The sequence below is a fragment of the Anopheles nili genome, chromosome 2 (genome assembly GCF_943737925.1).
Source record: "Anopheles nili chromosome 2, idAnoNiliSN_F5_01, whole genome shotgun sequence".
Classification (NCBI taxonomy): Eukaryota; Metazoa; Arthropoda; class Insecta; order Diptera; family Culicidae; genus Anopheles; species Anopheles nili.
Genome location: NC_071291.1, coordinates 36,439,963 through 36,463,616, shown reverse-complemented (window position 1 = coordinate 36,463,616; position 23,654 = coordinate 36,439,963). Strand labels below are relative to the sequence as shown.

Below are 23,654 nucleotides of genomic sequence, written 5' to 3'. Positions count from 1 at the left end.
AATGTGTACACAGGAAAGTTGAAACGTTAAAACAATCGCAAAAACGATTAGATTCAAGCTAACGTGAAATTAAATGAGATAACGTGGTAGTTCTAGAATCATACAAATTCATCGAATAAAAACGAGGGGCTACGAATTTAGAAAGATCTAATTAAAGAAAATAGATATCAAATACTCAATCGGCAAAACCCAAACATTGAAAAAAAGTGTGGAGAAAATGGTAACAGGGCGAAACAAAGCATGGACGAATAAAACAATAAACAAACAGCATGGATAAGGTAAAATTTTTTATGAGTCCTACTATAATAACACAACATGTATCAATTTCTCTAGTTAATAGCTAAAATCTATCCCTTGTTTCCATTCATACTGCATACCCATTACGTAGGAAAGAAGAGTAAACAAAACGCATATATTGAACTAAACACTATATAGAGACAGGAATAAACCACACACCCTCTCGCAACACTACGGGGAGGATTGGACATACACGCGCGTTAGTGAAAGGGATACTCGTTGAAAGTAAAAGTAGTATAAATCGTCAACTTTCTGTTACTTATTTTCCAAAGGAACCTAATTTTTAAACAGCTCGTAACACAACACTCACCCGTGCCCATACTAGTGTTCTTGGGCACACTACAAGGACACTCCACTCCACACACTACGCACACACCTATAGCAAACTGTGCACGTATCCCTTCGAGATGTTACTGTGGCAATGCTATCAAGTGTCAGGGCCGGCTTCCATTCAGGTATTATTGTTAATTTTTACCGCATTAGTGCGTTAAAAAGTAAGAAATATATCCTCCACATGCACGCCAGTGATTGAAGGGATTTCAACTTGATTGTTCATCTAATCTAACACGGAAAGCATTACCATAAGAACAAACAATCGGGTGAAAAACTTAATGTATACGTTTCTCGTGTTACTTGTAACCGTGTGTTTTCCGTTCGATAAACTCACATCTGCATATATGCCATGTGCATATGAAGGGGAAAGAAGCTGGCGCTTAAGGAAATCTGCTCTGGTCGAGAGTGTATTATCTCTAGATTGCCGTCCCTGATTGTGTACAGAACTAGGGTTAGAAAACCATTCCAACAGTGCTTATCAATCTATACAGATAAAACGGAAAGATCTAGCTAACGTTGAATCTGATCGCGATAAGAAAGCGTCAAGCAGGCATAGAACGAAAATCTCATGGAACGCAACATATGCCATTTAACATGATGTATTGCGTATTGTGTGTATGTGAGGGAGTGTGCAGAAATATATTTATATATTTGTAATATAATATATGCTGTATATTCAAGTTTGACCGCTTCGGCGCATAAAATCAATAGGCTGTCGTCTTCGCAAACTATTTTTTTATAAATTGTTCCGGTCATTGTCCGCAAGGTAACGAGAACCGGTGATTTTGGCAAAATCTGCCCGAATCGTTCATTAGTGTGTTTGGATTATTTAGCTTGTGTTGTGTCGTTACTCAAACAACTGTAAAGTCTCCGAAAAGTGACTCTAATGGCATATAGCAGAGACATTCAATAATTCAAAAAACATTGCTGAATCGTCAATTGTATGCTGGCAACTGATGTATTCTCACATCCTACCGAAATGTTTTTTTGCGCACTACTGTTGCTCTTTCATGGTCTTTTCGTCGTTTTCCTTGCCGTTTTCTTTTACAAACACTACAACACTATTAGTCTATTTTACATTCGATTGAACGGGGGTTCTTCATATATTTACGCACTCTACATTCACTCTTCTATTTGTTTCATCTGTTTCTCTCTATCTTTATCTGTTTTACCAACGATTGTTTCGCATTTCTCATTCATTCTGTAGGATCACTATTATCTTCGTTCGCTTGTTTGCATGTTTCAACAGATTGCGTGCTTTTAATCCTATGTATTAGAATTTAGAAATTAATTCGCTTGTTTTTCGCACTGCTTTCTAAGTTTGTTTAATGTTGACTTTCGGTTGCATCGTGCGAACGCAAGATAGCTGATTCTTTCGACATAATAAGCATATTTTGTCTGTTTTTTTTTGTTTACATTTTCTTTCCTCGTTTTGTTAGTAAAATATATGCAAATATGTATGGTATATTTATATTTTTATATGTATATGTATATTTATATACGAATTACTCTTATTTTATTCTTTTTCGCAATTGGATACTTTTTTGTGTCCATTCATGTTTATCCCATAATTTTCTGTTCCATTATCTACTTCGTGTTTCCGCAATCCACCGAATTTCTACAACTATATCTAAGCGGGAAAAACAATACAACACAACACGCACACTCCACGCACACGTAACACCGTACACGCCCAATCGCAAACCAGAAGAAAATTGCTAAGAAAAGTTTTATGTACTTTCTTACATTTTTTTTATTTTAGTTGAAAGATTGCTAATTGGATTCAATTGCCGATAGAGCCGCAGCAAAACATTATACGGCAATATTTTATGCGATCCTTTATGCTCTATTTGATCGCACTACACCTAGACGCCGATACAACCGGAACCTAAATACATCATGTGTTTGAGATAAAGTATTGTTGAACGAGCGCAGCGGTAGAAAATGAAGAAAAGATACAAAAAACAAGAATTTTGCTTTATCATAGAACAAGATTTTTTTTTGTATATATGAAATATTAGACGAATTTTCCAAGGAGTTACTCTGACAATTCGGTCATAGCCTTCAGCAGTTCGGTTTTACGACTGCGCTGGGCTACTATTTCATTGCCGACGGAATACAAGTTTTAGTAACAAAAACAACAAAAACCATTCGCAGACACACAGACACATTTGGAAAATGAAACACATATCAATTATTTAGCGTTTCTTATGCAACAATTCGTAAAATATCAAACAAATTGTGCTAAAAAAGAAAAACAAATGACCGAGACGGAAAACTCAAACAGCTAAAATAGTTTAAGCTCAGGAAAAGTAACGAGTAAAGTTGAGCCAGAAGTTGAATAATACAAACGTAAATACCAAAGAGACTTAATAACAGATTGAGGAAAGGGAGAGCAATCGTAGTTACAAAACTTCAAAGATAAGAAACGAAAACTCAAACGTTGCAAATGATGGAGGTTAGGTGCTCTATTTAATAAGAATTAAAATTTAAATAAACAACAGATTTGAACACATGAATGCACAAGCATTAGAAAAAAAGCCAACATACGTGGTTGGATAATGAATATTTACAAGAATTAAACTATCGGTTACAGTTTTTCAACGATGCGCATTTAAGGCTTCTGGTGTAGTGTAGTAAAAAGAAGAAAAAAATCACTGCTTGTTTGCTCACATCTTGCCAAATTGTATGCTATCTATCCTTCGTGAACACCGTGAACAGGTGATGTTCGTGCTGGATTAACTGATCATATGCGATAGAAGATATGCTATATATGTATAGCTGTGTGCACTTAGCATAAGCAAATTGCTGCTTGAATTTATCGTTATAGTTCGTTCGGTTAACACACAAAAGCAAGAGAGGGAAGGTGTTCGAAAAGTGCTTACGATTTTATAAACCATATATGCATGAAAATATTTATCATTGCTAAGTCTATCGTAAAAGTGTATACCAAAACATGTCGTTCGAGCATTGCTATTAAGTAAGAATTAACCAAAGAATAAAACACAATAATGAACATACATTTATAGAGTAAATTCTCGGGTTCGTTTCCCGGCAATAGCATAGTCGCGTGTATAGGAATAACACTCGATAGATTGCAATCATCCTAAAACTCATGCACATGCTCGTTTCCCGTTTTGACGCGCACGTTGATCAAGCGATCGACTAAATGAACGCAGATGGTAAATTCAAAGGCGTTTTTTTTTTCGTTTGACTGTAGCAACTGATTTCCACCATGTTGAAGAAGCTCGTGGAAAAGGGAGCACGTTACGATCCTTTTACCATCACTCTCAAGCCCCTGTGAGGTTGCCGTTTTGCGCCGTACGTGTTTGATTAGATGTGTGCGCGTTTTAGCTTTTACAGTAGCTACTTTCGCTACTGTTTCTATTCCTTTCTTACCCAGCAGATTGTGGAGTGTGCCGTGTTGTGTGTAAATAGTGTAAAGGAATTTTAATCCCATGATTATTTTTGTCACGAAAATACACCGCGTGCGTATGAGTTTTGTATGTAATCGTTTTGTTGCTTGTGTTGCAGGGATATATTTTGTATTTTTTCCTCGCGTATAGCCAGCAAATGAAAGCTTTTTCCTGCATTTGCATACACATTTACTCCGGTGCGTAAGCGTCTTGTGCCACGATCCAGAAGACGTCTGCAATAGCTCGCCATACTACTTCGCTAAATCCTTTCCCTGTACGCTGCCGCCATTTCTTCTACCGCATGTGGAGCTTACTACGTTCGCTGTATCTTCTTTGTTCCTTAGGTCTAGGATACTCCCTCCGTTTGCTATAGATTTTCACGTCAGCGAGTCAAATAATATTAAAATAATATTTCCACTGACAGCATCACAGCGAAGCAGAAGCGAAGGGAAAGGACGTAGAAACAGTACACCGTACGGTGGTGTTGGAATTTTTCGTCTTGAGAGTAAATAACTAAAACCAGGCAGTTTTATTGGGAGATGTTTCTCCACATAAATAGCCCAAGATGTTATTAAATTATCGATTCCTCTCAAACAAAAATTAATCTGCGAAGAAATTGCTACGGATTTAGATTTAACGAGACACTTGTTTTTCGCATGGTGGTTGGCTGTGGTGGAAGTGATGATGATATTGGTGGTGGTGGAGGGGGTAGTTGGTGACTGTAACGATGTTGGTGGCTGGTGCCGCTGCTACTGCTGCCCCTGCACTGTGTGTGTAAACTATTACGATACGATGGCACGAAGGGTGTTCAAATTTTCTGAATCTTTTCGCCAACCACGACGGGATTATTACGCCTAATTTCTGCAGCACCGAGCTCCCGGTAGTCAAACGAGCATTCGTGCTTGTCGCTGTATCGATGTATCGCGCAAAACAATCCTCCACATCTGCACTCGAAGCCTTGATTATTCGAAGAAAAAGTAAATTATCACATCAGTTTTGTGCCGAAATTGCCATGAATGAATGACAGCAATCAAATGATAAGCAAGTTGGCAACCGGAAGAGGTGCCCGGCTGTCCACGATGCGCATATACATACCGGTTAGTCCTACTTTCTTGCGGCAGGTTGCACATCGGTTCTTCTTCTTCTTGGCATCCTCCTTATCACCATCTTTGTCATCATTGTCGGCAATGGAGCTGTTATTACTATGACCCCCGAGGCTACCACTGTCATCGGTACAAATTTTCTACAAAAATTAAAAACAAAATGAACAAACATTGTTAGCCAGATCGTCACACTTCAAAAAGGACACGTCTGAAGACAGTAAAGTTAAGAATAAATCCAAAAAGGTGCTTAAGCAATCGCATTGCAGAAAGAAACTACGCTTCTCTCATTCAAAATAGACCATCCATTTACCCTTTTTCTCATTACACCTCCACCTCCGTTACTAGAGGATTGCAAGTTATTTGATTTATCTTTCTTTCCAGCTACAGATTTCACAGATTCCAAGGAGCGACTTGTTGGCGGATCAACACAGGTGCTCTTGGATTCACCCAAAAACTCGTAGAGTAAATATTCATCATTCGAATCCGAATCGCATTCTGCTTTCGAATTAGGACAGTCTGTGATAGAGAACAAATCCACATCCTCATCCTCTTCATCATCTTCTTCTTTTTCCACGATCCACGATTGGACAAGAAGATCTCCGTAGGCATCTGAAGATTCTTGCACGGGATCAACCTCGCAACTATTGCATTTACCGTGCCCGTAGTTAGTGCTATGAAATGACAGATTTTGTAACTCGTCGCCTTGATTTTCCTCCTTGGAAGGAAATTCAAAGTAGGAATGAAACATTACTCTACGGTGTTTGGAAAATCATTTGTGGCGATACTTACGTCCTTATCCGAGCAGAAAAGGGCACTGTGCACTGTTGATTGGGCCGAGTAGCTGGCCGAGACTGCCGGATTGTTGGCGGATGCGGCGCAGGACGACGCCGAAGGCGACGCGGCCGACGGGGACGCAGAGGAGGCTGATGTGGTTGTTGTGCTGCTGCTGCCAATGGTGCTAGCGAAACTCGACGGCGTCGCCACAGGACGGATACTGACTGAGGACGCTGTTACCGATTGGCTGGGTGCAGGTGTTTGAGGTGCATTGTTGCTGGAAGGCGTACTGCTGACCGGTGGCTGTTGCTTCTTTCTTAACACGTCCTGCGGGTTCCGGAGAAGCACAAAAAAACAATACGTTACACATAACGACGATTTGGCACGGAAGACATGCAAAATTTCTACTTACTTTGTAGCAAACTGAACAAAACCCTTCCTGTGCAGGATTGCCGTAGAACCCGCATCCAGCTCTACACATCGGTTGCATTGGATTTGATTCGCGCTCCATCCTCCCCTGTCCACACCAGGCGGCTCGCCCTGCTTTCCACGCACCGTCTGCGTTTGAGGCGGGACGTCTAAGTCAGATGTGCTACCTCTGGCAACTTCTCCTCCGTCGTCCGCCTAACGAGCTAGAGCGCAATCTTGACCTGAGCAATCACGACACAACAAACGCTCACAGTTCACACGTGCACGAGACTATTTCTGCTGCAATAGCACGACCTATTATCGACTCCTCTATATCTCTCCTGTGCGATATTTCCTTTCACGTGCTGTGAAATGGTTACTGGGATGTGACGGGAGAATTCCTCAACGTTGGTGTTTTCAATGGAAGAAAAGCGCTACTGTTGCTTACACCGCCAGCTCACTAAACAACCCCACGGGCCGATTGGTTTTACTAGTTCAGTACACACACACACACACACACACTCTCCCGCTCTGTCTCTCTGTCTGACCTGCCTTGTATTATGACGACGCAAAATTTCGTTTTTACATTTAACACGTCGCGTGCCGCGCGGTATGTGTTTGCAAAATAAAAACAAACCAAACCAAAACGAATGCACTAAAATATAAATCGCACGATTTCCGTGTGTCCAACTCGACGAAGAATTTCCTCTTACAGTAGCTACTACAGCTGAATGTGCGATGGCTCCGCTGTTTGGTCGCGGTGCATATACACCAGGTGTGAAACGAGATATATTTGCGTTTTCTTCTTCGCTCGCTTTGCTGGCAACCTTCGTTCTATCTCCAGTAGGCTGTGACGCCTTCTTTCTACCGAAGGATTCTGAAAAAAAGGAAAATAATACAAACGTCACACGATTTGCACACACCTCTGTCAAGGATGAAATGCCCCACTACTACTTACCTGTGATCGGCACAGTGTCCGAGGTATGTTGGCGAAAGTGTTAAGTCTCGAGTTTGGTCGTGTCACTACGAGTTGTTTGATTTTGGATCTGAAAGAGTACGCCAATAAAAAAAAGAGACAATTAGTCACAACAATACTTATTACTTATATTAGTTAAATCCGTAAATAAGCAACCAATTGATTACATTGCTTTAACATAAACATAAAGGCAAAAAATCTCGACTCAACCATCCCTCTATGAGCCAATCATTTTCGCTGATTTAGCAGCGTATGAAACATGTACATGCGGTACAATTTTCGACCGAAAATATCCTATTGTTTTCTTCATTTACAACATAGCTTCTATTGTGCCGTGCAACACAAGTCGCCGTGTAGTGTGCCAGTGTGTGGTGGTATGTAATCACAGCGGTCTTCCGTTTACTTTACGAGGCCTTCGCTACTATCCGAAGAGCCGTGTCTTTGGGCTTTGCATGTTGTTGTTGCTCTCTGCATCGTCTCCTGTTACTACCGCGTTCACGGGGAGCATATTTATTTATGTGTCTTATTCCGGTTGCATGTGTTCGAGCGAGAGTATGTACGAAGCAGTGGGGGGTAGTAGACGGTGAAAAAAAAGGGTTGGGATGAATTGTTTGCTAATGTTAGTGGGTGGTGGGTGGGCGATGAGACCGAGCTCGGGTGCGTGTTGGGAGGAAGGAGGGGGGCCAGTCGTCGCGAGAGAGCCGCGAGCAGAAAATCAAACGAATGAGGTCAGGAAAACGGACAAATGAAAAATACGCACATAACCTACTTTTGGGATGGATTCGCTATTTTCTGTGCCACATTTTTGCGGGGCCCACCTTGTTGCGCTGTTGTGCAAACCCTTCTTTTGCGCCGTGTCTAGCGTTCTCATTTTTTTTTCGAACACAATCATTTGGCTCGAGACAATTTTTTTTTCGGCAGCATGATCACACGAACTCTAACAATAATGAGTTTCAAATCGAGCAAATGGGCAAACGGGAGAGAACTGGGCTGATTTTTGCTGCCTTTCGTTCACTAGTTTTGTTTAACGAGATATGATTATGATTGGCGGGGCAAGAAAAAGGAATTACTTCCATCGCCTTGAAGCGAAGTGCCTTTGTATGTGCACATAAATCGAATCGTTGCGGTAAGCACGTCGTTGGTTAAAATGAACTAACTCTTTCGGTAAGTGCACACACTCTTCTCCTTTCAAGTCGTACAATTTGGCGCAAAAGAACGATTGTACGGTTGGGTCTATTTGCGAAAACGCAAATCAAGAGCCGGAAAAGGATTCCACACCCTCAAAAAATAATTCTCTTTCGCCTGCTCAAGGATATCATCATGACATCAAGCATCTTGCTCGCACATAATTATTACACCATTTTATATTTAATCGATGTTCCACAATGCTCACGGAGTGGAAAGAGAGACAACAACGAAACAAAAAAAGCACAAGAATTATGCTCCTGTCGAAGCTTCTAGGCGAATAAATCACTGGGAGTATTTCGACAAAACCCGTATCGCTTAATTTCGCCAACGATGTGGCACAACCGGGAAACATATTGGGAGGAAGCGTCGAAGGAAGGAAAACTGATTCCATTTCGCATGATGCATGCGAAATGCATGATTGCATTTCGCAACGCTTCCTGCTTCCGGTGTTACGAGCAGCAGAAGAAGAGCGAATGAAATTTCTGCCCGTGGGTGGCATACATCGTGTGTACAAGGAAAAGTGCATCTAGTGTGAGGGGGTAAGAGTTTGAATGTGTTGCATACTGTTAGTTACTCGAATGGAAAGAAAGCACTAAACTAAAAAAAAAGCTCGCTCGTAATGCAGCTGTGCGTGTGCAAAATGTAAATGCCGATAGTGCTCCATGACCAGTTAACGGTGGTCGAAACTAAACCGAAAGCATTATTACACGGCCATGGACGCCCTCTTCCACGCCCTCGAGACGGTGCGAAAAAGAAAAAATAAACCCCCGGAACTATGGTGGGGATTTCGCGGGGGAAAAAAAATAAAAGCACAGCCAAACGCAAGAAGCAGAAGAAGCAAAACATCACAAATAAATTGGATTAACGAAGCGCGAAAAATCAACCGAGAGAGAAATCGTTTACGTAACCAGCAAACCCCCAACATACGCACGCGGCGCACACGTCAGTTATGCTCCTCATGCTATCTATCACCCCTCTGTGGGCTCCTCATATAATGCATTTTTCACGCACGCACGAGTTTTTCCTGGGTGGTAGGGGTGGTGGGCGCACAAATGAAGCAAAAAATAGCATAAAACGCCTGGAAAGTCCGGCAGGGTGTGCTGAAGCTTTAAAGTAGGAAGCGCAATCTCCTGCTGGAGCTGACGATCGCCGCATATGCAGGAAAATAGCAAAGAGTATTATTTGACGAAGCGTAGGGCGTAGGGAGCAGGGTTTCGATCGGTAGACGGTCGTTAGTGACTTGTTGTTTAGTCGGTGCGTAATAACGTAGGGGCGCACTCGTCATTTTCCGGGGTTTGGGCAACGTGTGAGAACAACGCAAAAAACATAAAGGGTAAAACCGAAAACATAATAAAATAATGAACAAGGTTTGCATGCGCAGGAAACGCGCACACGGAGTACCCACGATCCAGTTACGTAGCACCATCGTGGCATAAGTACTGCTTACGTTCATAATACATTTTGCATGCTATGGCACGCCAGCAGCATTTTGTGCGCTTTTGCGGACATACTCCTTCCCTCCCATATGAGTCATGCCCATCCCGTGGTCCCGTATGCTTTAATGGCAAGTCCAAAATGATATACGGAGGATTTTTCTTGCCAGTGTGTGTTCGTTATTTGTTGACAAATCATAGGCAAAGCTTTTCATGACTCATGAACGTGGCAAGCGAAAAAGCCCGTCCCATTCCCAGCTGAGACCAAATTCGGGATCGGAACTCGAAAGAGATGACTCGCGATGACTCATGGGAAGACCATTCGAGTTTAAACGGCAGCTAATAAACCAACAATATAACAAATTGCTTTATGAGCACTCATGTTTCTATTTATTTTACTGGTGATGATGCAACAAAAATAACTATCCCGGATGATGCAAGAAAAAATAATTTCCTCAACAATGTATAACAGATTAAAAAACATCTTATAATCGTTCCTGTTAAAATTAAGAAACAGCAAATAAGAAAATTTTGCTTTCAGCAAGTTTTCAAGCCTAATTTTCAATTTCATCGAATGTAGAAATTAGGAACTAAATTCAAGACGTTAGCTAAATTGATTGTATTAATTTTTTTATAATTCGTGGCAAATAATGCAAATTAGACTACTCAATCCTATTTTCTGTGATACGAAACTATGTAAAAAATTTGAACTATTTCCACCTAACATTTTCTGCAATATTTGCCAATTATTAGATCAATTCACACGGGTATAGGAAAAATATGTTACATAGTACAACGTTGAATCCAGCCCGAGAATGTGATGCGTTTCCGCAAGCAACTTATAACATATTCCACATAAACTAGCACCATAATGCATTCCACAAGACGACTCACGGAAGTTCCGAACGAAACGTGGAGCTCTAAATCATCGCCAAAACCCTTCGTTGCCCTGCGAAGTTGATTTATAATCCCTAATAACACGTCTCGTAGCTCGACTGTGTGCGTGGTGTGCTGGGAAGGTGGTGCATAACTTCCCGATGCACTATATTTGGCCATTCGACATAATCACACACAGACAGGCACCCAAATACACCCGCCAAAACCGCCAGTGGGCAATGCTAATCGACCCCGCCTTAGTCAGTAATCCTGGCAAACGGTCAGTGATTCTCGTGGGCTGAGAGCATATGTTTTTCCTTTGGACGATGGCTCCGGAAATATGCTCGATGGTGGTAAAAAGGGTTTTCGCTGCTGGCAAACGACGCTCGAAAGGAAAGGCAAAAGACAAAGCAAAGAGCAAAACTGGCGAAAAAGGCGATTAAAAAAGCAATGGCTCGAGAAAGAAAATGGAATGGTAAATTCATAAGAATAGAATATCCAGCCTAAAATGAGACCAATGGAAAGGGATCGCGTGGCAAGTTACTGCGCAAAAGAAAACGTATAAAACAATCAAAGATCTACGGAGAGGACGAAGCAGCACGGAGTGTAAATCTAAAAGAGAATGAAGGAAAATTAAAACGAAAATGGAAAAATTGGAGCAGTTTGGATATATCGTACAAAGCACAAAAAGTGTCCGCCCGTCGACAGCATGGCGCGTTAGTAAGGAGATTGGAAATTTTTTTATTCAATTCCATCTAACTTTGCAGCATATCAAAACAAGGGAGCAAAAATATGCATCCACAAAAAAAAACATACATACGGAGAAACGAAGATAAAGGGATGTTAATGTAATCCCTCTTTTCCGGCCAGCAAATGGCGGTTTCGGCGTGGTCAAGAGGGACAACAGCCGGAAACGAGAAAACACAGCACAGGAAAATGGGAGGAAATTTAACTTTTCTATTTTATTTTTGGAATTACCTTCCTCCCCCGATCGTAGACCCGAGAGGGTGTTCAAAAAAGTCCTGCCCATCCCCCACCCACGGTAAGCCATTTGCGAACGAATCTCAATCAGCATTAACCCAAACGTTATCCGTCAAATCGCGACCTCTATACACCAGTGGGTGGTGGGTGTTGTATTACCTTGAAAGTGATTTGCTATTTAAAGAACGCGATCGATCGAAGCGCAAGGAAAGCTGCTGCCAAAGGGCGCAACATTCTTCAAAGCTTCTTTTTTCCATCAATCAAACTACTTTTTTTTCTACTACACCTAAAGCAAATACACTCGAATAAGCTTTATTCAAAAGAAAGCCCACAATGCGTTGCGGCAGGGTTGGGGTTGAATTGTGCTGTGATGCTTACGAAAAACCCGCTCGTTGGCTTCACTCTGCGGATTTATTTCTGATCTAGAATTGGGGAATCTTATCGTGTTATACACCACGAGAAGAGATTCATCAAGCACTACTGAAGCATTAATCAACGCCATACAAAGCCAAGGGCAGGAATTATTTGGGAATTACCGAATAAAGCACTTTTAGCTAGCAAAAGGGCCAGAAAATACTCTTCTGAGACGCACAAATTCTCTTGCTTCATAAACCAGAGCAGCTCCAGTTACTTTCTCATGTTGCTGCTGACAACGAAAGTGTGCTTTCGACGGAACCAAACCAACCACCCCACATATTTATTGATGGTGTGTGCGAGTGTGCGCTTCTTGGTGCTCTTTTTATTCAATATGTTTTTTCCCTTTATATTTTTGTTGTGACGTCTCGGCGACCTTCTTTCTATTTCCCCCGAAGCGGAGACTGGGCCGCACACACACACACACAACTCGCCAACTCGGCAGCAAAGATAACCTACTTTGGGAGCCACCATCATGGGGGGCACACATACAGCTTCACGGATTCCCCCCTCCCAACGGCGCACATCTTTCACCGATTTCTCACCTTCAACCCATACAAGAGCCACGATGGAGCATCCAACGCCCCCTGCTGAGACCATATACCCCGTCGTCTCGTGTCTCCTCCACTTCGCATTGTACATTAATTGCTAAACAATTTTCCTTTTCTATCACCCTAAGGCTTCACCTGGCCGAGTGGAGTGTGTGTGTTTAAGTGCACGTGAAAAACAAGCGCTCCAGTGATTCTCTCTCCTCTATCTTGGCAGGAGGGAAAGGAAATTCGCAATAAAATGGATCTGAAAATTAAGCGTCCCCGAGGCTCGATTACTGTAACACGAGAAGCTAGTTTTCACTTTTGTCCGATTTATAAAGCTAACACAATGACAATGTTTGAGCAACTTTGGGTAGAAAGCGAAAACAATGGCTCGTTTTTGTGATTTTCCCGTCATTTTCTTATAGCTGGGGATTTTTTTATGACATTACGTGCTATGAGAATAATTCTACATATTTGACCCCATGGGAATTGAAGTAAGAAAACTTAACAAATGGTATTAAAATTATTTCCGTTTTTCGGGGATACTGTACGGCCACAAGAACCTGGCTGGAATATATTGGGACAACAAACCAGAAAATCACTTTAAGCTCTAATCCAGGCAAGCAGAGCTTTACTATCAGCATATTCCGCTAAGGGTCTTTCTCGCTATTTTCTCAGCCCTTTAATCGATACCATCTCGCCTCTGGACGAAAGTGCACAAAAAGGCGAGGCAGGAATTAGGCGGGTACACGGCTATAAATAAAACGAATCCCTCCGGCCCTTTCTCATGGGAGGCTTGCTTTGTGTGCTAAAATAAAACCCTTTCAAAGGGGAGTTTTGTTGCAGATCCAAAACTCACTCCTCTCGTTCTTCTCCCAGAGCGCGAAGTTTCTCCAAAAAAAGCAACACAACGAATGCATAATAAATGAGCATCCTCCTTTTTCCAGAGTTTGCTGCAGAATTATGCACTAGCACCGCGCATATGCCGATGCTCCCACGGCCAGCCTTCTCTCTATCTCTCTCTCTCTCTCTCCCCGTCCGATTATTTTACATTCCATAACCACCCATGCATTTTCAGCACAGATCCCCCTGGCTGCTCCTGTGCCAGGCACTGTTTTATATTCGACACACCTTGAACTTTGAGAGGTGAGGTTTCGCCCTTTAGCGAGGCTCTGCTTCTTCGATGCTCGTCTTGGGTTGTTCTAATTCCACCACCATTGACCATCGAAGGTCCTGCGAAAGGCTGCGAAGGCACATAGCTCCTTCTTCGGCCGCAAATGCACAGAGCGTGGGTTTCTTCTTCTGCCAAAGCAGCCCCAAACGATCTTGTGGCAATCGAGTTGGGGAAGCTTTTATTTCTGCTCAATGCTACACACGGTAAGGGGTGAACTGGAGGACCCATCCCCATTTGCTGGACGGCATGTACACGGCATGCTAAGGCTAATGACCTTGAATCGGATATGGTATGGTGGGTCCTTCGCGCTCTCTCTCTCTCTCTCGCTCTCTCTCAGTTGGTGGTTGGTTCGTTTCGTTCCGTTGCAATAATAAAACGTGCTCCAAGTGGCGCTGGTTCTGGTGCTTTTTCTGCCCAGTTTTATGACCATCGGAGAATGCAATGACGAACAGGGAAGGAAGAGGGGGGAGGGGGGGGGAGAGGGTGCAGCCACGAACAAGCACACACGTATAGCATATTGCTATCCTTGTGTTCAAGACGCCGTCCAGAAATTGTATTGCAAAAACTGCCATAGCCTAGCAAGAGAATTTTCTTTTCCACCATCACATGCTTTATTCACAACACCCTTTTGGATTATGGATTGAATGAGCACAAAATGCGATTTTTCTAAAAAACAATGAAATAGAGCACCGTCCCTGCATTATTTTCTTCATGCAGTTCGCTTCAGAATGTCGTCAAGAAGGCAAAATCATTTGAGTATCTTTGAATATTGTGCAACTTTGCAAGCTTGGTGAATCATGATTCTAATTTACCTTTATCTACTTGTACTTGCGTCGATCAAACCGTGAATACTGGTTTTATTGAGCTAAGCTTACGTACCTGTAACAAAACAGAAACAATAAAAACACATTGTAATATTGTCATTCATAGCGTAACAGGGTTAATTCTATACAATGGATGTATTCCTTTTAGACGTTTTAAGCAGACCGAAAAGCAAAAAACGTGGCAAGCAGCAACATGACTTATGCGAACGATTATAGAACGTGTGCACAGACGGCACAATATGCCAAGCCAGAAACAAAACCTGCCATCCGTTACAGAATAAATCATTTTTGTTTTTACGATACGCGCTTGACCTCCAGCTGACAAGAATCGAAGCATGAAAATTTGGTTGAGTAATTGCGAGCCAATCTTATCCACGAAAATGTCCCATTGTGCCCTTACGAGATGTGCAAAACAACGCAAGAGAAGTGAAACCATAGGAAATAAAGCGTTTCAAGCTTGCAAAAGGAAAACTTTAGCTGGTAATTGTTGTAAAAACAAATTTAAAACTCATTTTGCAAGGAGTTAAATAAAAACTCTGTTTTGCTTTGTTATATTTTACTTCCTTCCATGATGGTTGAAGGAGAAAATCTCACCAAAAAGGACTTTTTTAACGAAACCTTTATATGCCTCAGTGAGGCCCTGAAAACAGAAGCGCTGCAGTTTATTATATCTATGCGTACATTAATTTTCGCACTCAGTAGGAAATTGCGCGCATCTGGACCACTTCATCAAGAAAGTGTATAAGATGTTTGAAAGCAAAAAAGCCTCATGCAGGCACAAGAAAAGGAACGATAAATAGGAGAAAATAAACCAAACGTGGGTGGATTGCGATTGTAAAATTACACCCAAAAGCAAGAGGATTTTTTTTTCGGGGGTGGAGGGCCCATTGACCCCACTATTATAGCAACCCCCTCCTCTACAAAGGCGGAGCATGAAAAATACTCCACACGCGTAATTACGCGTATTATTTCAATTTTCCTGCGTATTTTGTTCTCTTTAACGCAACGTTTCTTATGGAAAAGCTTTTTCGCGCCGTTGCTGCTCCATTTTTGCCACTTGAACTCCCCCTACCCTCCTCTCCGGTGGCATAGATGCATATGTGCTTAAGTGAAAAGTTCACAGTTATCCACAATTGCGCACAACACCCCGCTCAAACCGAGAGAGAGAGAGCTTTTCTCAGGCATTTCACACAAACCGAACAGGCAAAGGGTAAACCACCACCGCCCAGTTCGTGCGCCATGGCAATTATATTTTACTTCACTTTTCTGGCTTCTTAACTGTACGGAACACTTCTGCTGCCGGTGGTGGTGGTTGAGTTGGATGGGTTTCTTTTCCCACTACGGGAAGTGAATGACTTGACGACAGCTGATTGTAAAAGCGATTTGGCGACAAACACAAAATGCACCCAATTACATGAAGTTTTCCTTAACGGGAGAATTATGTGGTTATGCTGTTTAGTCTATTTTTAGGCATCAAAAACCGCCATGTTCTTGGCGATGGGAGAGATTCGTCGTTGCATTCACACCCAAAAAAAGCCCCTCATTAATCATTCATGCCGTTTCGTAGTATTTTTCACTTGGAAATCAGGTCAAATATGGCATGAAATCAAAGCGAGAGTTGTGCAGAGGGGAACCAAACACAGAGAGAGAGAGAGAGAGAGAGAGAGAGAGAGAGAGAGGTTGCGTCCTTCAGGAAGGTGCGTTTCGTCGTTCAAAAACAAAAAAAAAACACACATAACTACGTTTAATCTGGAGCATATCTTCTGCCCACTGCCAATCTGAGGGTCTGAAAAGCAGCCGAACCTTTCCGGATGCTGCTTTCTTGCGTTCTTTTTCACCCTAACACGGTCTGACTAGGCCCTTGACGGGACGAGCAAATGGCAGGTGGCAAACGTCGACGAGAAGCGCGATGGAAATGGAAAGAGTCTTCCATCACGGGGAAAATCCGAAACCAGATTAAACCGAACGAAACACACGGATGACACTCTCCATTTCGCTCACACGCAGCGAGACCAGAGCCAGATAAGTGAAGGTAAGCGCGTAAACGGGATAATAAGGTCCATCTCCCTCTACTGCTGCTATCGTTTGGGTCAGAGGCTTTAAGAGCAAACATGCTGCTGCTTTTCAGCAGGAAAGCCAGCAGGGCAGGAAAACGGACCAAAAGAAGCGTGGTCATTTGCTGCCACCAGTGTGGGGTTGTAGTTGTGCCCGCTGCCCGACGCGTATGTGTGTGCAGAACTGACTGACGGCGACGACCCATCGTTTGAGGTCATTCAACCACCAGGGGGAAGAGAGGAAGGATCGCCGGGAATTCGGGGGCATAGGAGACAGACGCAAGACGTCTCTTGCCTGTGTGTTTGTTGTGCGTTGTCTGTCTGCGGGCAAAGGACTGTTCTGTTGTGTATTGCTGACTCGACTGAGGGGTTGTAAGGTTTTTATTAATTCTCTACACACCCCCGGATGGTAATGGTGGTGGTGGTGATGGTAGTAATTGTGCGTGGAGGAGGGCATTCGGAAAAGCGGCACAAAAGCGATGGAAGTGATTTCCATCTAGAAACACAACGCGTACGAGAGAGAAAAAACAGCGTAAACAGCGAGCAACGCAACATCTAGCATCGGATTCGAATGAATAAACCGCGTTACGGAAATTAGGAGCCATGCCCAGGAAGCATTTTGGCGAAGATCTCTGGTAGCCAGAAAGAGACAAAAGCTCGGTCCTATCTGCTTCTCGCTTTCACAACGCTAGCCGAACTGGAAATTGAGCATGTGTTGAGCATAAATTCATTGCTCGACCCGTTTTGGTTTGCATGTGTGCAACAGCGCAGGCTGTTTTGTCAGAGTGTGCGCGTGCTTCCACATTTGGTGGTTAAATGACGCGCCAGCGAAGGGGACTTAGAGAATTTTCAGTCTAGACCAACCACCGCAGTGTGAAAGTGTTGTTCTTGAGGACTTGTCGTTTTTGGGTTAAACTACAGAGGTAAGCTTATAAGTATTGTTCTTAAACATAAGATTGCATCTTCTAATCCATGTTTTCTGATTATATGTTGGCTTCTACGCGATGAGAGGAAAAAATCAATCAAAAAAAATCAACACACATCAAATCAATTTTTTCGCCGCATATGCTGTTTAAGAAGACTGCCTAAGATAGAATTTGATGCATACCGCACATTCAAATGCCGCTGAACGATATCTACAAACGCTGGGCTACAGTTGTGCTACCGTGCTACCTAGCAAATTTGAAGCCGTCTCAATGACGCCGCCGTTGCCTTCAAGCCTGTGGAATAACCTCACGTGTGTAAACCATGCAGGAAGAAAATGAATAAACGTAAACACTACGCATAACCCAAAACTGCATGTGTTTGGCTTAAGGAGAGAGAGAGCGGGTCGATTTCTCTAGAATGCGGGGAAGGGCGAATGAAAGAAAAACCACCGAACTAGAAAAAACGTACCGAAAGCAACCCGAAAAGGCACGAAGGCGCTCGTTTTTCCCGATCGCGCGGTCGAGCAAAGTCGCCTGCTCAACCGTTGCTCAACCGCTGCTCGACCGTGATTTTGCCCGTTGAGATGGGTTGCGTGCGTGACAAGGACCGAAACAGCGGGCTAAATGATGGAGGAAACGAGAACTCCCGGCTTTAGGGGAGAAATAATTCTCACATCTCCGGGGCCTTTATGCTCAATCGAACGTTATGCTCATGCTGTTGATTTTCTCCTATGTTGTTGCCCCGTCAGATTCGTCGGCTTAATTCAACCAACATTGTTGCGCAACGTTCGCGTAGAAAGAAAAGAGCGAATAAGGCGACCCTCATATCCGCGCGCCACCTCGGGGGTCACCTTCTTCTTCCATTTGCTGTTGTCTGGTGGAATGCCATTGTGTGTTGCTAGGTTGTGTGGAACACAACGCACCCCACACACATGGTGCTCGAGAAAAATTAAGCCAGAAAAGCCACCATCCATGCAAGGCTCTATCTATGCTGTTGCTGTGTTGCCATCGCCATGGTCGTCCAGGCCACCAGCTGGTTCGGCGACGACTGCTTCTCCCTTTTCCCTGTCTTACCCCTCTTACCACTGATAGGACTGAGTCATAAAAATGCGTCGTCGTTGCTCACATACTACACAGGGCACACCACACCACCGAACCACACACAGAGGGACTAAGGCAGGCCAACAGTAGGCCGTTGCTATGCTCTAAACCGCACACACAAGTGTACACAAGCACGCGCGTTGCTCATTGTTTCGTTTTCGTGCGTGTGTATGCGAGTGTGATTGTGCCCCCTTTTTTCCTCTTACCATTCCCTCGACCATGCTACGAAAGGAAGGAGGAGGTTTTAACATTGAAAATGGCCAAGGACCCCAAAACGTAGGCTTTGCTCTGTTGTACAGATGCGAAAGGAACGCAAGGAAAAAAAAAAGGATGAAGCAAGCGAGAAAACGAGTGTACGTGAGAATGAGCGCGTGCGAGTGTGAGAGAGAGAGAGAAAGAGATAACCGAAGGTGTGTGTGTGTGTGTGTGAAAGGAAAGCATGCGTAGAGAGAGCATATGCTTTCAATTTTCCTTTCAAGTGAATCAACCCTTCTTCCCTTGCATTCTGTTCTGTTGCTCTCTCTCTCTCTCTTTTCCACCCCCTACCACACGAACGGGTGTCTCGTGGGATTTCTGTTCAGATCGCATGGGTTAAGTGCTGCCTGTTCTGTGAACCCTTCGTTATCACCCTTCGACCAAGTTTCCCATCTGGTTTTCCAGCGTGCTCTTTCTCTCTCTCTGCAGGAGACCGTGTGCCCGGTGGCATATTGCCCCGGGGGTGTGGAAACCATAGGCGTGGAAGGGATGGATTAGTTTCGATTTCGGGGAAATTCAGACGAGGTAGCCCACAGCCGGCCACCACCGAAATCGTAGGCCGTCAAAGAGATCGAAAGGAAGACAGGACAACGGGGATGTTGGTGGAATGAGGCACGACCTCCTCGGCGGTGGCAAGTTGTGTTCGTCCTCCGGGAATTTCCACCACCGGCCGTGAACCCGTCACCGAAACAAAACGATGGGAAAACAAAGCTGCGAACGTACGTGGTTGAATTGAAATGAAAAGAAAAAATGCCCACATGGAGAACTTGAATATCCTTATGACACATTCTACTCAATTTATCGTTTCAAAATCATCATTTTAGGTGCTCTTTGTTCCAGCACTTCAACAAAGGAGAGATTTTACCAGCCAAAAATTGTTAAATGTTTTTGATTTGGGGCTCTTTCACAATATGTTTTTTTGTGACCATCAAATAAAAAAGATTGAACCAAGAAATTAAATGGCAAACATTATTTTAGAACCCAAGACAAGGTAATAAAGATACAGATTTCGCCTTTTGGACTAGGGGTGATGCTAACTCCTATTGCCTCCTATTGCCTATTCGATATCTTCCCCTTAGTGGCGAAAGGAATTTTTTATGTAAGGCCATACCGTAAATATCCGAATTCTTCAACGATGTTTATGAGCAGTGAGAAAAAGATAATGCTATTTTTGGTGCTGCTGTACGGTACGTAATTAGCAGAACTTTCATTCCTCTTCGAACACGAGCGGGTGGTAAAATGAGAGAAAAACACGCAGAATGTGGAACAGAGCGATCGTAAAAAGGCAAAATTGCGATCGTTGTGCCCTAAGTTACGCAAACGAGAAAGTTCTGTAGCTTCTCAATCTCTCTTTCTACCTTCTCTAGAGTATTATCTCGCGTGTTTGCGATTATTCTGTAAATGACCGCCGCATGTCGTTACATCATGCGCTGCTCGTGCGAGAGAACGGCTAAACATAGCTGAATTCGAAAACAAAAGCACGTATTTTCGCCCGTGCTGCTATGGGCCACGTTTGTACGTGTACGGGGATAGTATGAATGTTCGTGACACGGGAGTTGTATAGGAGTAAAGCTATCTAGAGAAATGATCACCAGACATTCGTCACTTAGCAAATAATGAACTAAATTACTTGAAAAACGATATTAAATTAGTCTTGCAATTCGAACCATAAATTCTAGACACCATGTTACTGCTCTTGTTTATAACTCAGGGTTGCGAGGATTGACTAACCCGAATGCGAATTGTTGGGTCGGTAGGAGGGACAAGACATGTAGGGGGTAGATTGCGCGATTCAGAAACAACAAAATGTGAGCGAGTCAACATGCCACGTGCCGTCTCATTCGTCAGTACGCTCTCGCTCCCTTCGTCTCTCTCTTGATGTCATTGGAAAATAAGGAAAAGAATGCAACTGATAGTGGGTGGGAAGCAACCCAATAAAGAAGAAACGTCACAAGGCCATGAGAGAGTGCGCGAGTGCGAGTTGTGAAACAAAAACCATAATAAACAGTCCCGCATCCCGTCGATTGAAAGATGAGCGCAGTCGTTCACTGCTAACACTGATGATGACGCCAAGAAGAAGAGCAATCTAATGCAAAAAGACAAAAAACAAGCCTTGCTGATTGAGCGTGAGAGTGGGAGAAACATTCGCATTACGTCTCTCCCTGTACTGTTTCTAGGTTCGAGCAAGCCGCGAAGTATGCGGCGCACAAACAAATAACACAAACACACACGCCACTATTACCACTCTTCCTCGCGATCCCCTCCTCCCTCAACAGACTGCGTCACTGAGACGCCAACAGATTGTTGTGAAAACGTCAGCAGCACACCACTAAACCAAAGCAGGCCGGTGGTGACAGTACATTTGCAAACAGTTCTCCACGACGGAGAGGTTCGAAAGGCTATCATTGCCTGACCGACTGCCGCGACGCAAATGGACAGAAAATGGGTGGCCGAGCGCACAATTGCCTCCCCCTAGCCCTTGATGACGTCTTTGCCGATCCAAGCGCTAATTGGATGCCCTTTTTTCCTTTTTGTCTCCATCTTGCGGGCGGGCAGCGGTTGCGGTGGTCCTGCTGTTTGTCAAACCAATGATAACATTGTTTGGTTGACGATGTTAGAGCAAAAACGCCTTTCAGCCCACATGTCACATGATGTGTGAGTTGAAACGTAGTGCCTTCTCGCTCGCTCGCTGACGTGCACGAAAAATGAAGCTGCTGATTATTTTTATCGTCAAACGGACGTCGTGTCGCGCATTTAACTGCACGGAAACGCGCGTGTGGGCTAGGAGTATGTTTCTCTCGCTCTTTTTTTCTCATTCGACAATTTTTTTATTCGTTTTTTAAAGCTTGGTCTGTGTTTTTCATTGGAAATCTCTGAGCGCGAACGAGAACGAGAAAAATCCTCGCGTTAATTGTTGTTTTCAGTAACTTTGTAATTGTAGCATAAACACGTACACAAACACACACACACACTGCGCGTCAAATGATCACTCTGATAAGTTCACTTGCATGATATAGTTGTTGATAGTCCGGACGGGTATAGTATCACATCGTTTTTTTTTTTGCTGAACGTATGGCATGCAGGGAAACCTTCCTTAATTCTCAACAAAAAGGAACACACACACTGTTATCGACGCAGCAGTAATGCAAAAAAAAGTGGAATATTGCGTATCACGCTACACCTCATCTTGAAACACTTGCCATCAAGAGCCACACGGAAAAACTAGGCCAGCGACACACATACAGCAAAACCATTCGCGCACACACAGCAGCCCACATTCACGCAAACAGGCCACAAGCACACCCGACGACCAACGCCTTCTCTACGATGCAATTTTATACATTTCTGCTTCATAGCGCGGAGGTGAAGGTGATACACACACTCTACACGATATATCCACACTGCTGCTGCTGCTGCTACGCCCCGTGGCCACACAACGGGTTTAAAAGCTGACGGTTTCGTAAGAAACAGGGTGACTAAGCGAACAATTCAAGCAAACATTGTACGACGAAACCAGCTGTTGTTGGATTGCAAGAAAAACTCGTATAACGTGTATCTAAATCCTGGTGTTTATTGACGACGTGTACGAGAGTTTTACATTCAAGTTGCAATATTTTCCTCACAGCTAGCCCACGCACAGCACAAGCACACACACATACACTTATACACCTATACAAAGCGACATTAAGAAGCGCACGTACAAAACCAACACACAAACACAACATCGACAAACATTCCCCGCAGTAGGCGCGGGATTCACTTCATGTAAAACTCCTGGTGACGATAAACAGTGACGCAAAACTACGGGTACGTTACGAGTTATAAATTCATTTTCTGACGACAGCGGGCTAAGTCGCAATACCATAAAATACGCAGGAAACTGCGCCTAGGACACACAGGCCAAAAGGGATCCCCCCTTCCACATCCGCGGCCCTTTTTCGTATCGCGCATCACTTGATCTTTCCTTTTTCGCGATGAAGCACGAATTGGCCCCCGCAGCAAGTGGGCCCTCGTAACGCATACAAGCAGAAGCGCCCACTGGCGTGTGGTGCAAGCGCAACATAACACATGACAGGCAGGGGACGCACACGGGACCAAATGGAGGAAGAAACAGACTGCATACAGCGAGACGGCAGACGTTATGCAGGCGACTCCGTCGCTGCAATTGCCCTATTCGCATTTTAATCGTATCTCTGTTTTTGAGCGCTCGTTCTCTCTGTCTCTCTTTCTATCTACAGCTATCAAAGCAACCAGTCAGCGACAAAATGCTGTCCCCAATGAGAAGGGGCTGGGAAATGTAATGCGATAGGCTTCTTCCCTTCGCTGTACTGCTACAAGAGCACACATACACACCCCGGAAGTAAACACTTGCAGGGGCCTGCTGTCAAATCGCTATGCATCGCGCACACCACACACCAACACCATCCGCCGTGCGTCAACAGTGGTGCAAAGCGGAAGGGGCACACACACACACACACACGCATACATTGCTTGACAGTTGTACGGAAGGTTCGCTGCGAAGAGAGCAGACGACAAAGCAGGCCAAGGGGAGTTTAACTCCGCGCTGCTACACAACGGAGGCTTCTGC

At 43.7% G+C, this 23,654-nt stretch overlaps 1 protein-coding gene across 3 annotated transcripts in view; it reads right to left on the bottom strand.

The window, feature by feature from the left end:
* Window positions 1-269: 269 nt before the first annotated feature.
* LOC128720263 (AN1-type zinc finger protein 6) overlaps window positions 270-23,654 on the bottom strand; it is a 36,783-nt gene continuing 13,398 nt past the window's right edge. For 2 of the 3 annotated variants that reach the window (XM_053813922.1, XM_053813923.1), the window contains 5 exons: window positions 7,290-7,377; window positions 6,336-7,208; window positions 5,939-6,250; window positions 5,142-5,289; window positions 270-5,003 (listed from right to left, as the gene is read on the bottom strand). In XM_053813922.1, coding sequence (XP_053669897.1) covers window positions 4,855-5,003; window positions 5,142-5,289; window positions 5,939-6,250; window positions 6,336-6,434 — 708 coding nt within the window. In that variant the 5' untranslated portion in view covers window positions 6,435-7,208; window positions 7,290-7,377 and the 3' untranslated portion in view covers window positions 270-4,854. The remainder of the gene's footprint in view (window positions 5,004-5,141; window positions 5,290-5,938; window positions 6,251-6,335; window positions 7,209-7,289; window positions 7,378-23,654) is intronic. The other variant, XR_008410764.1, reaches the window with a different exon arrangement.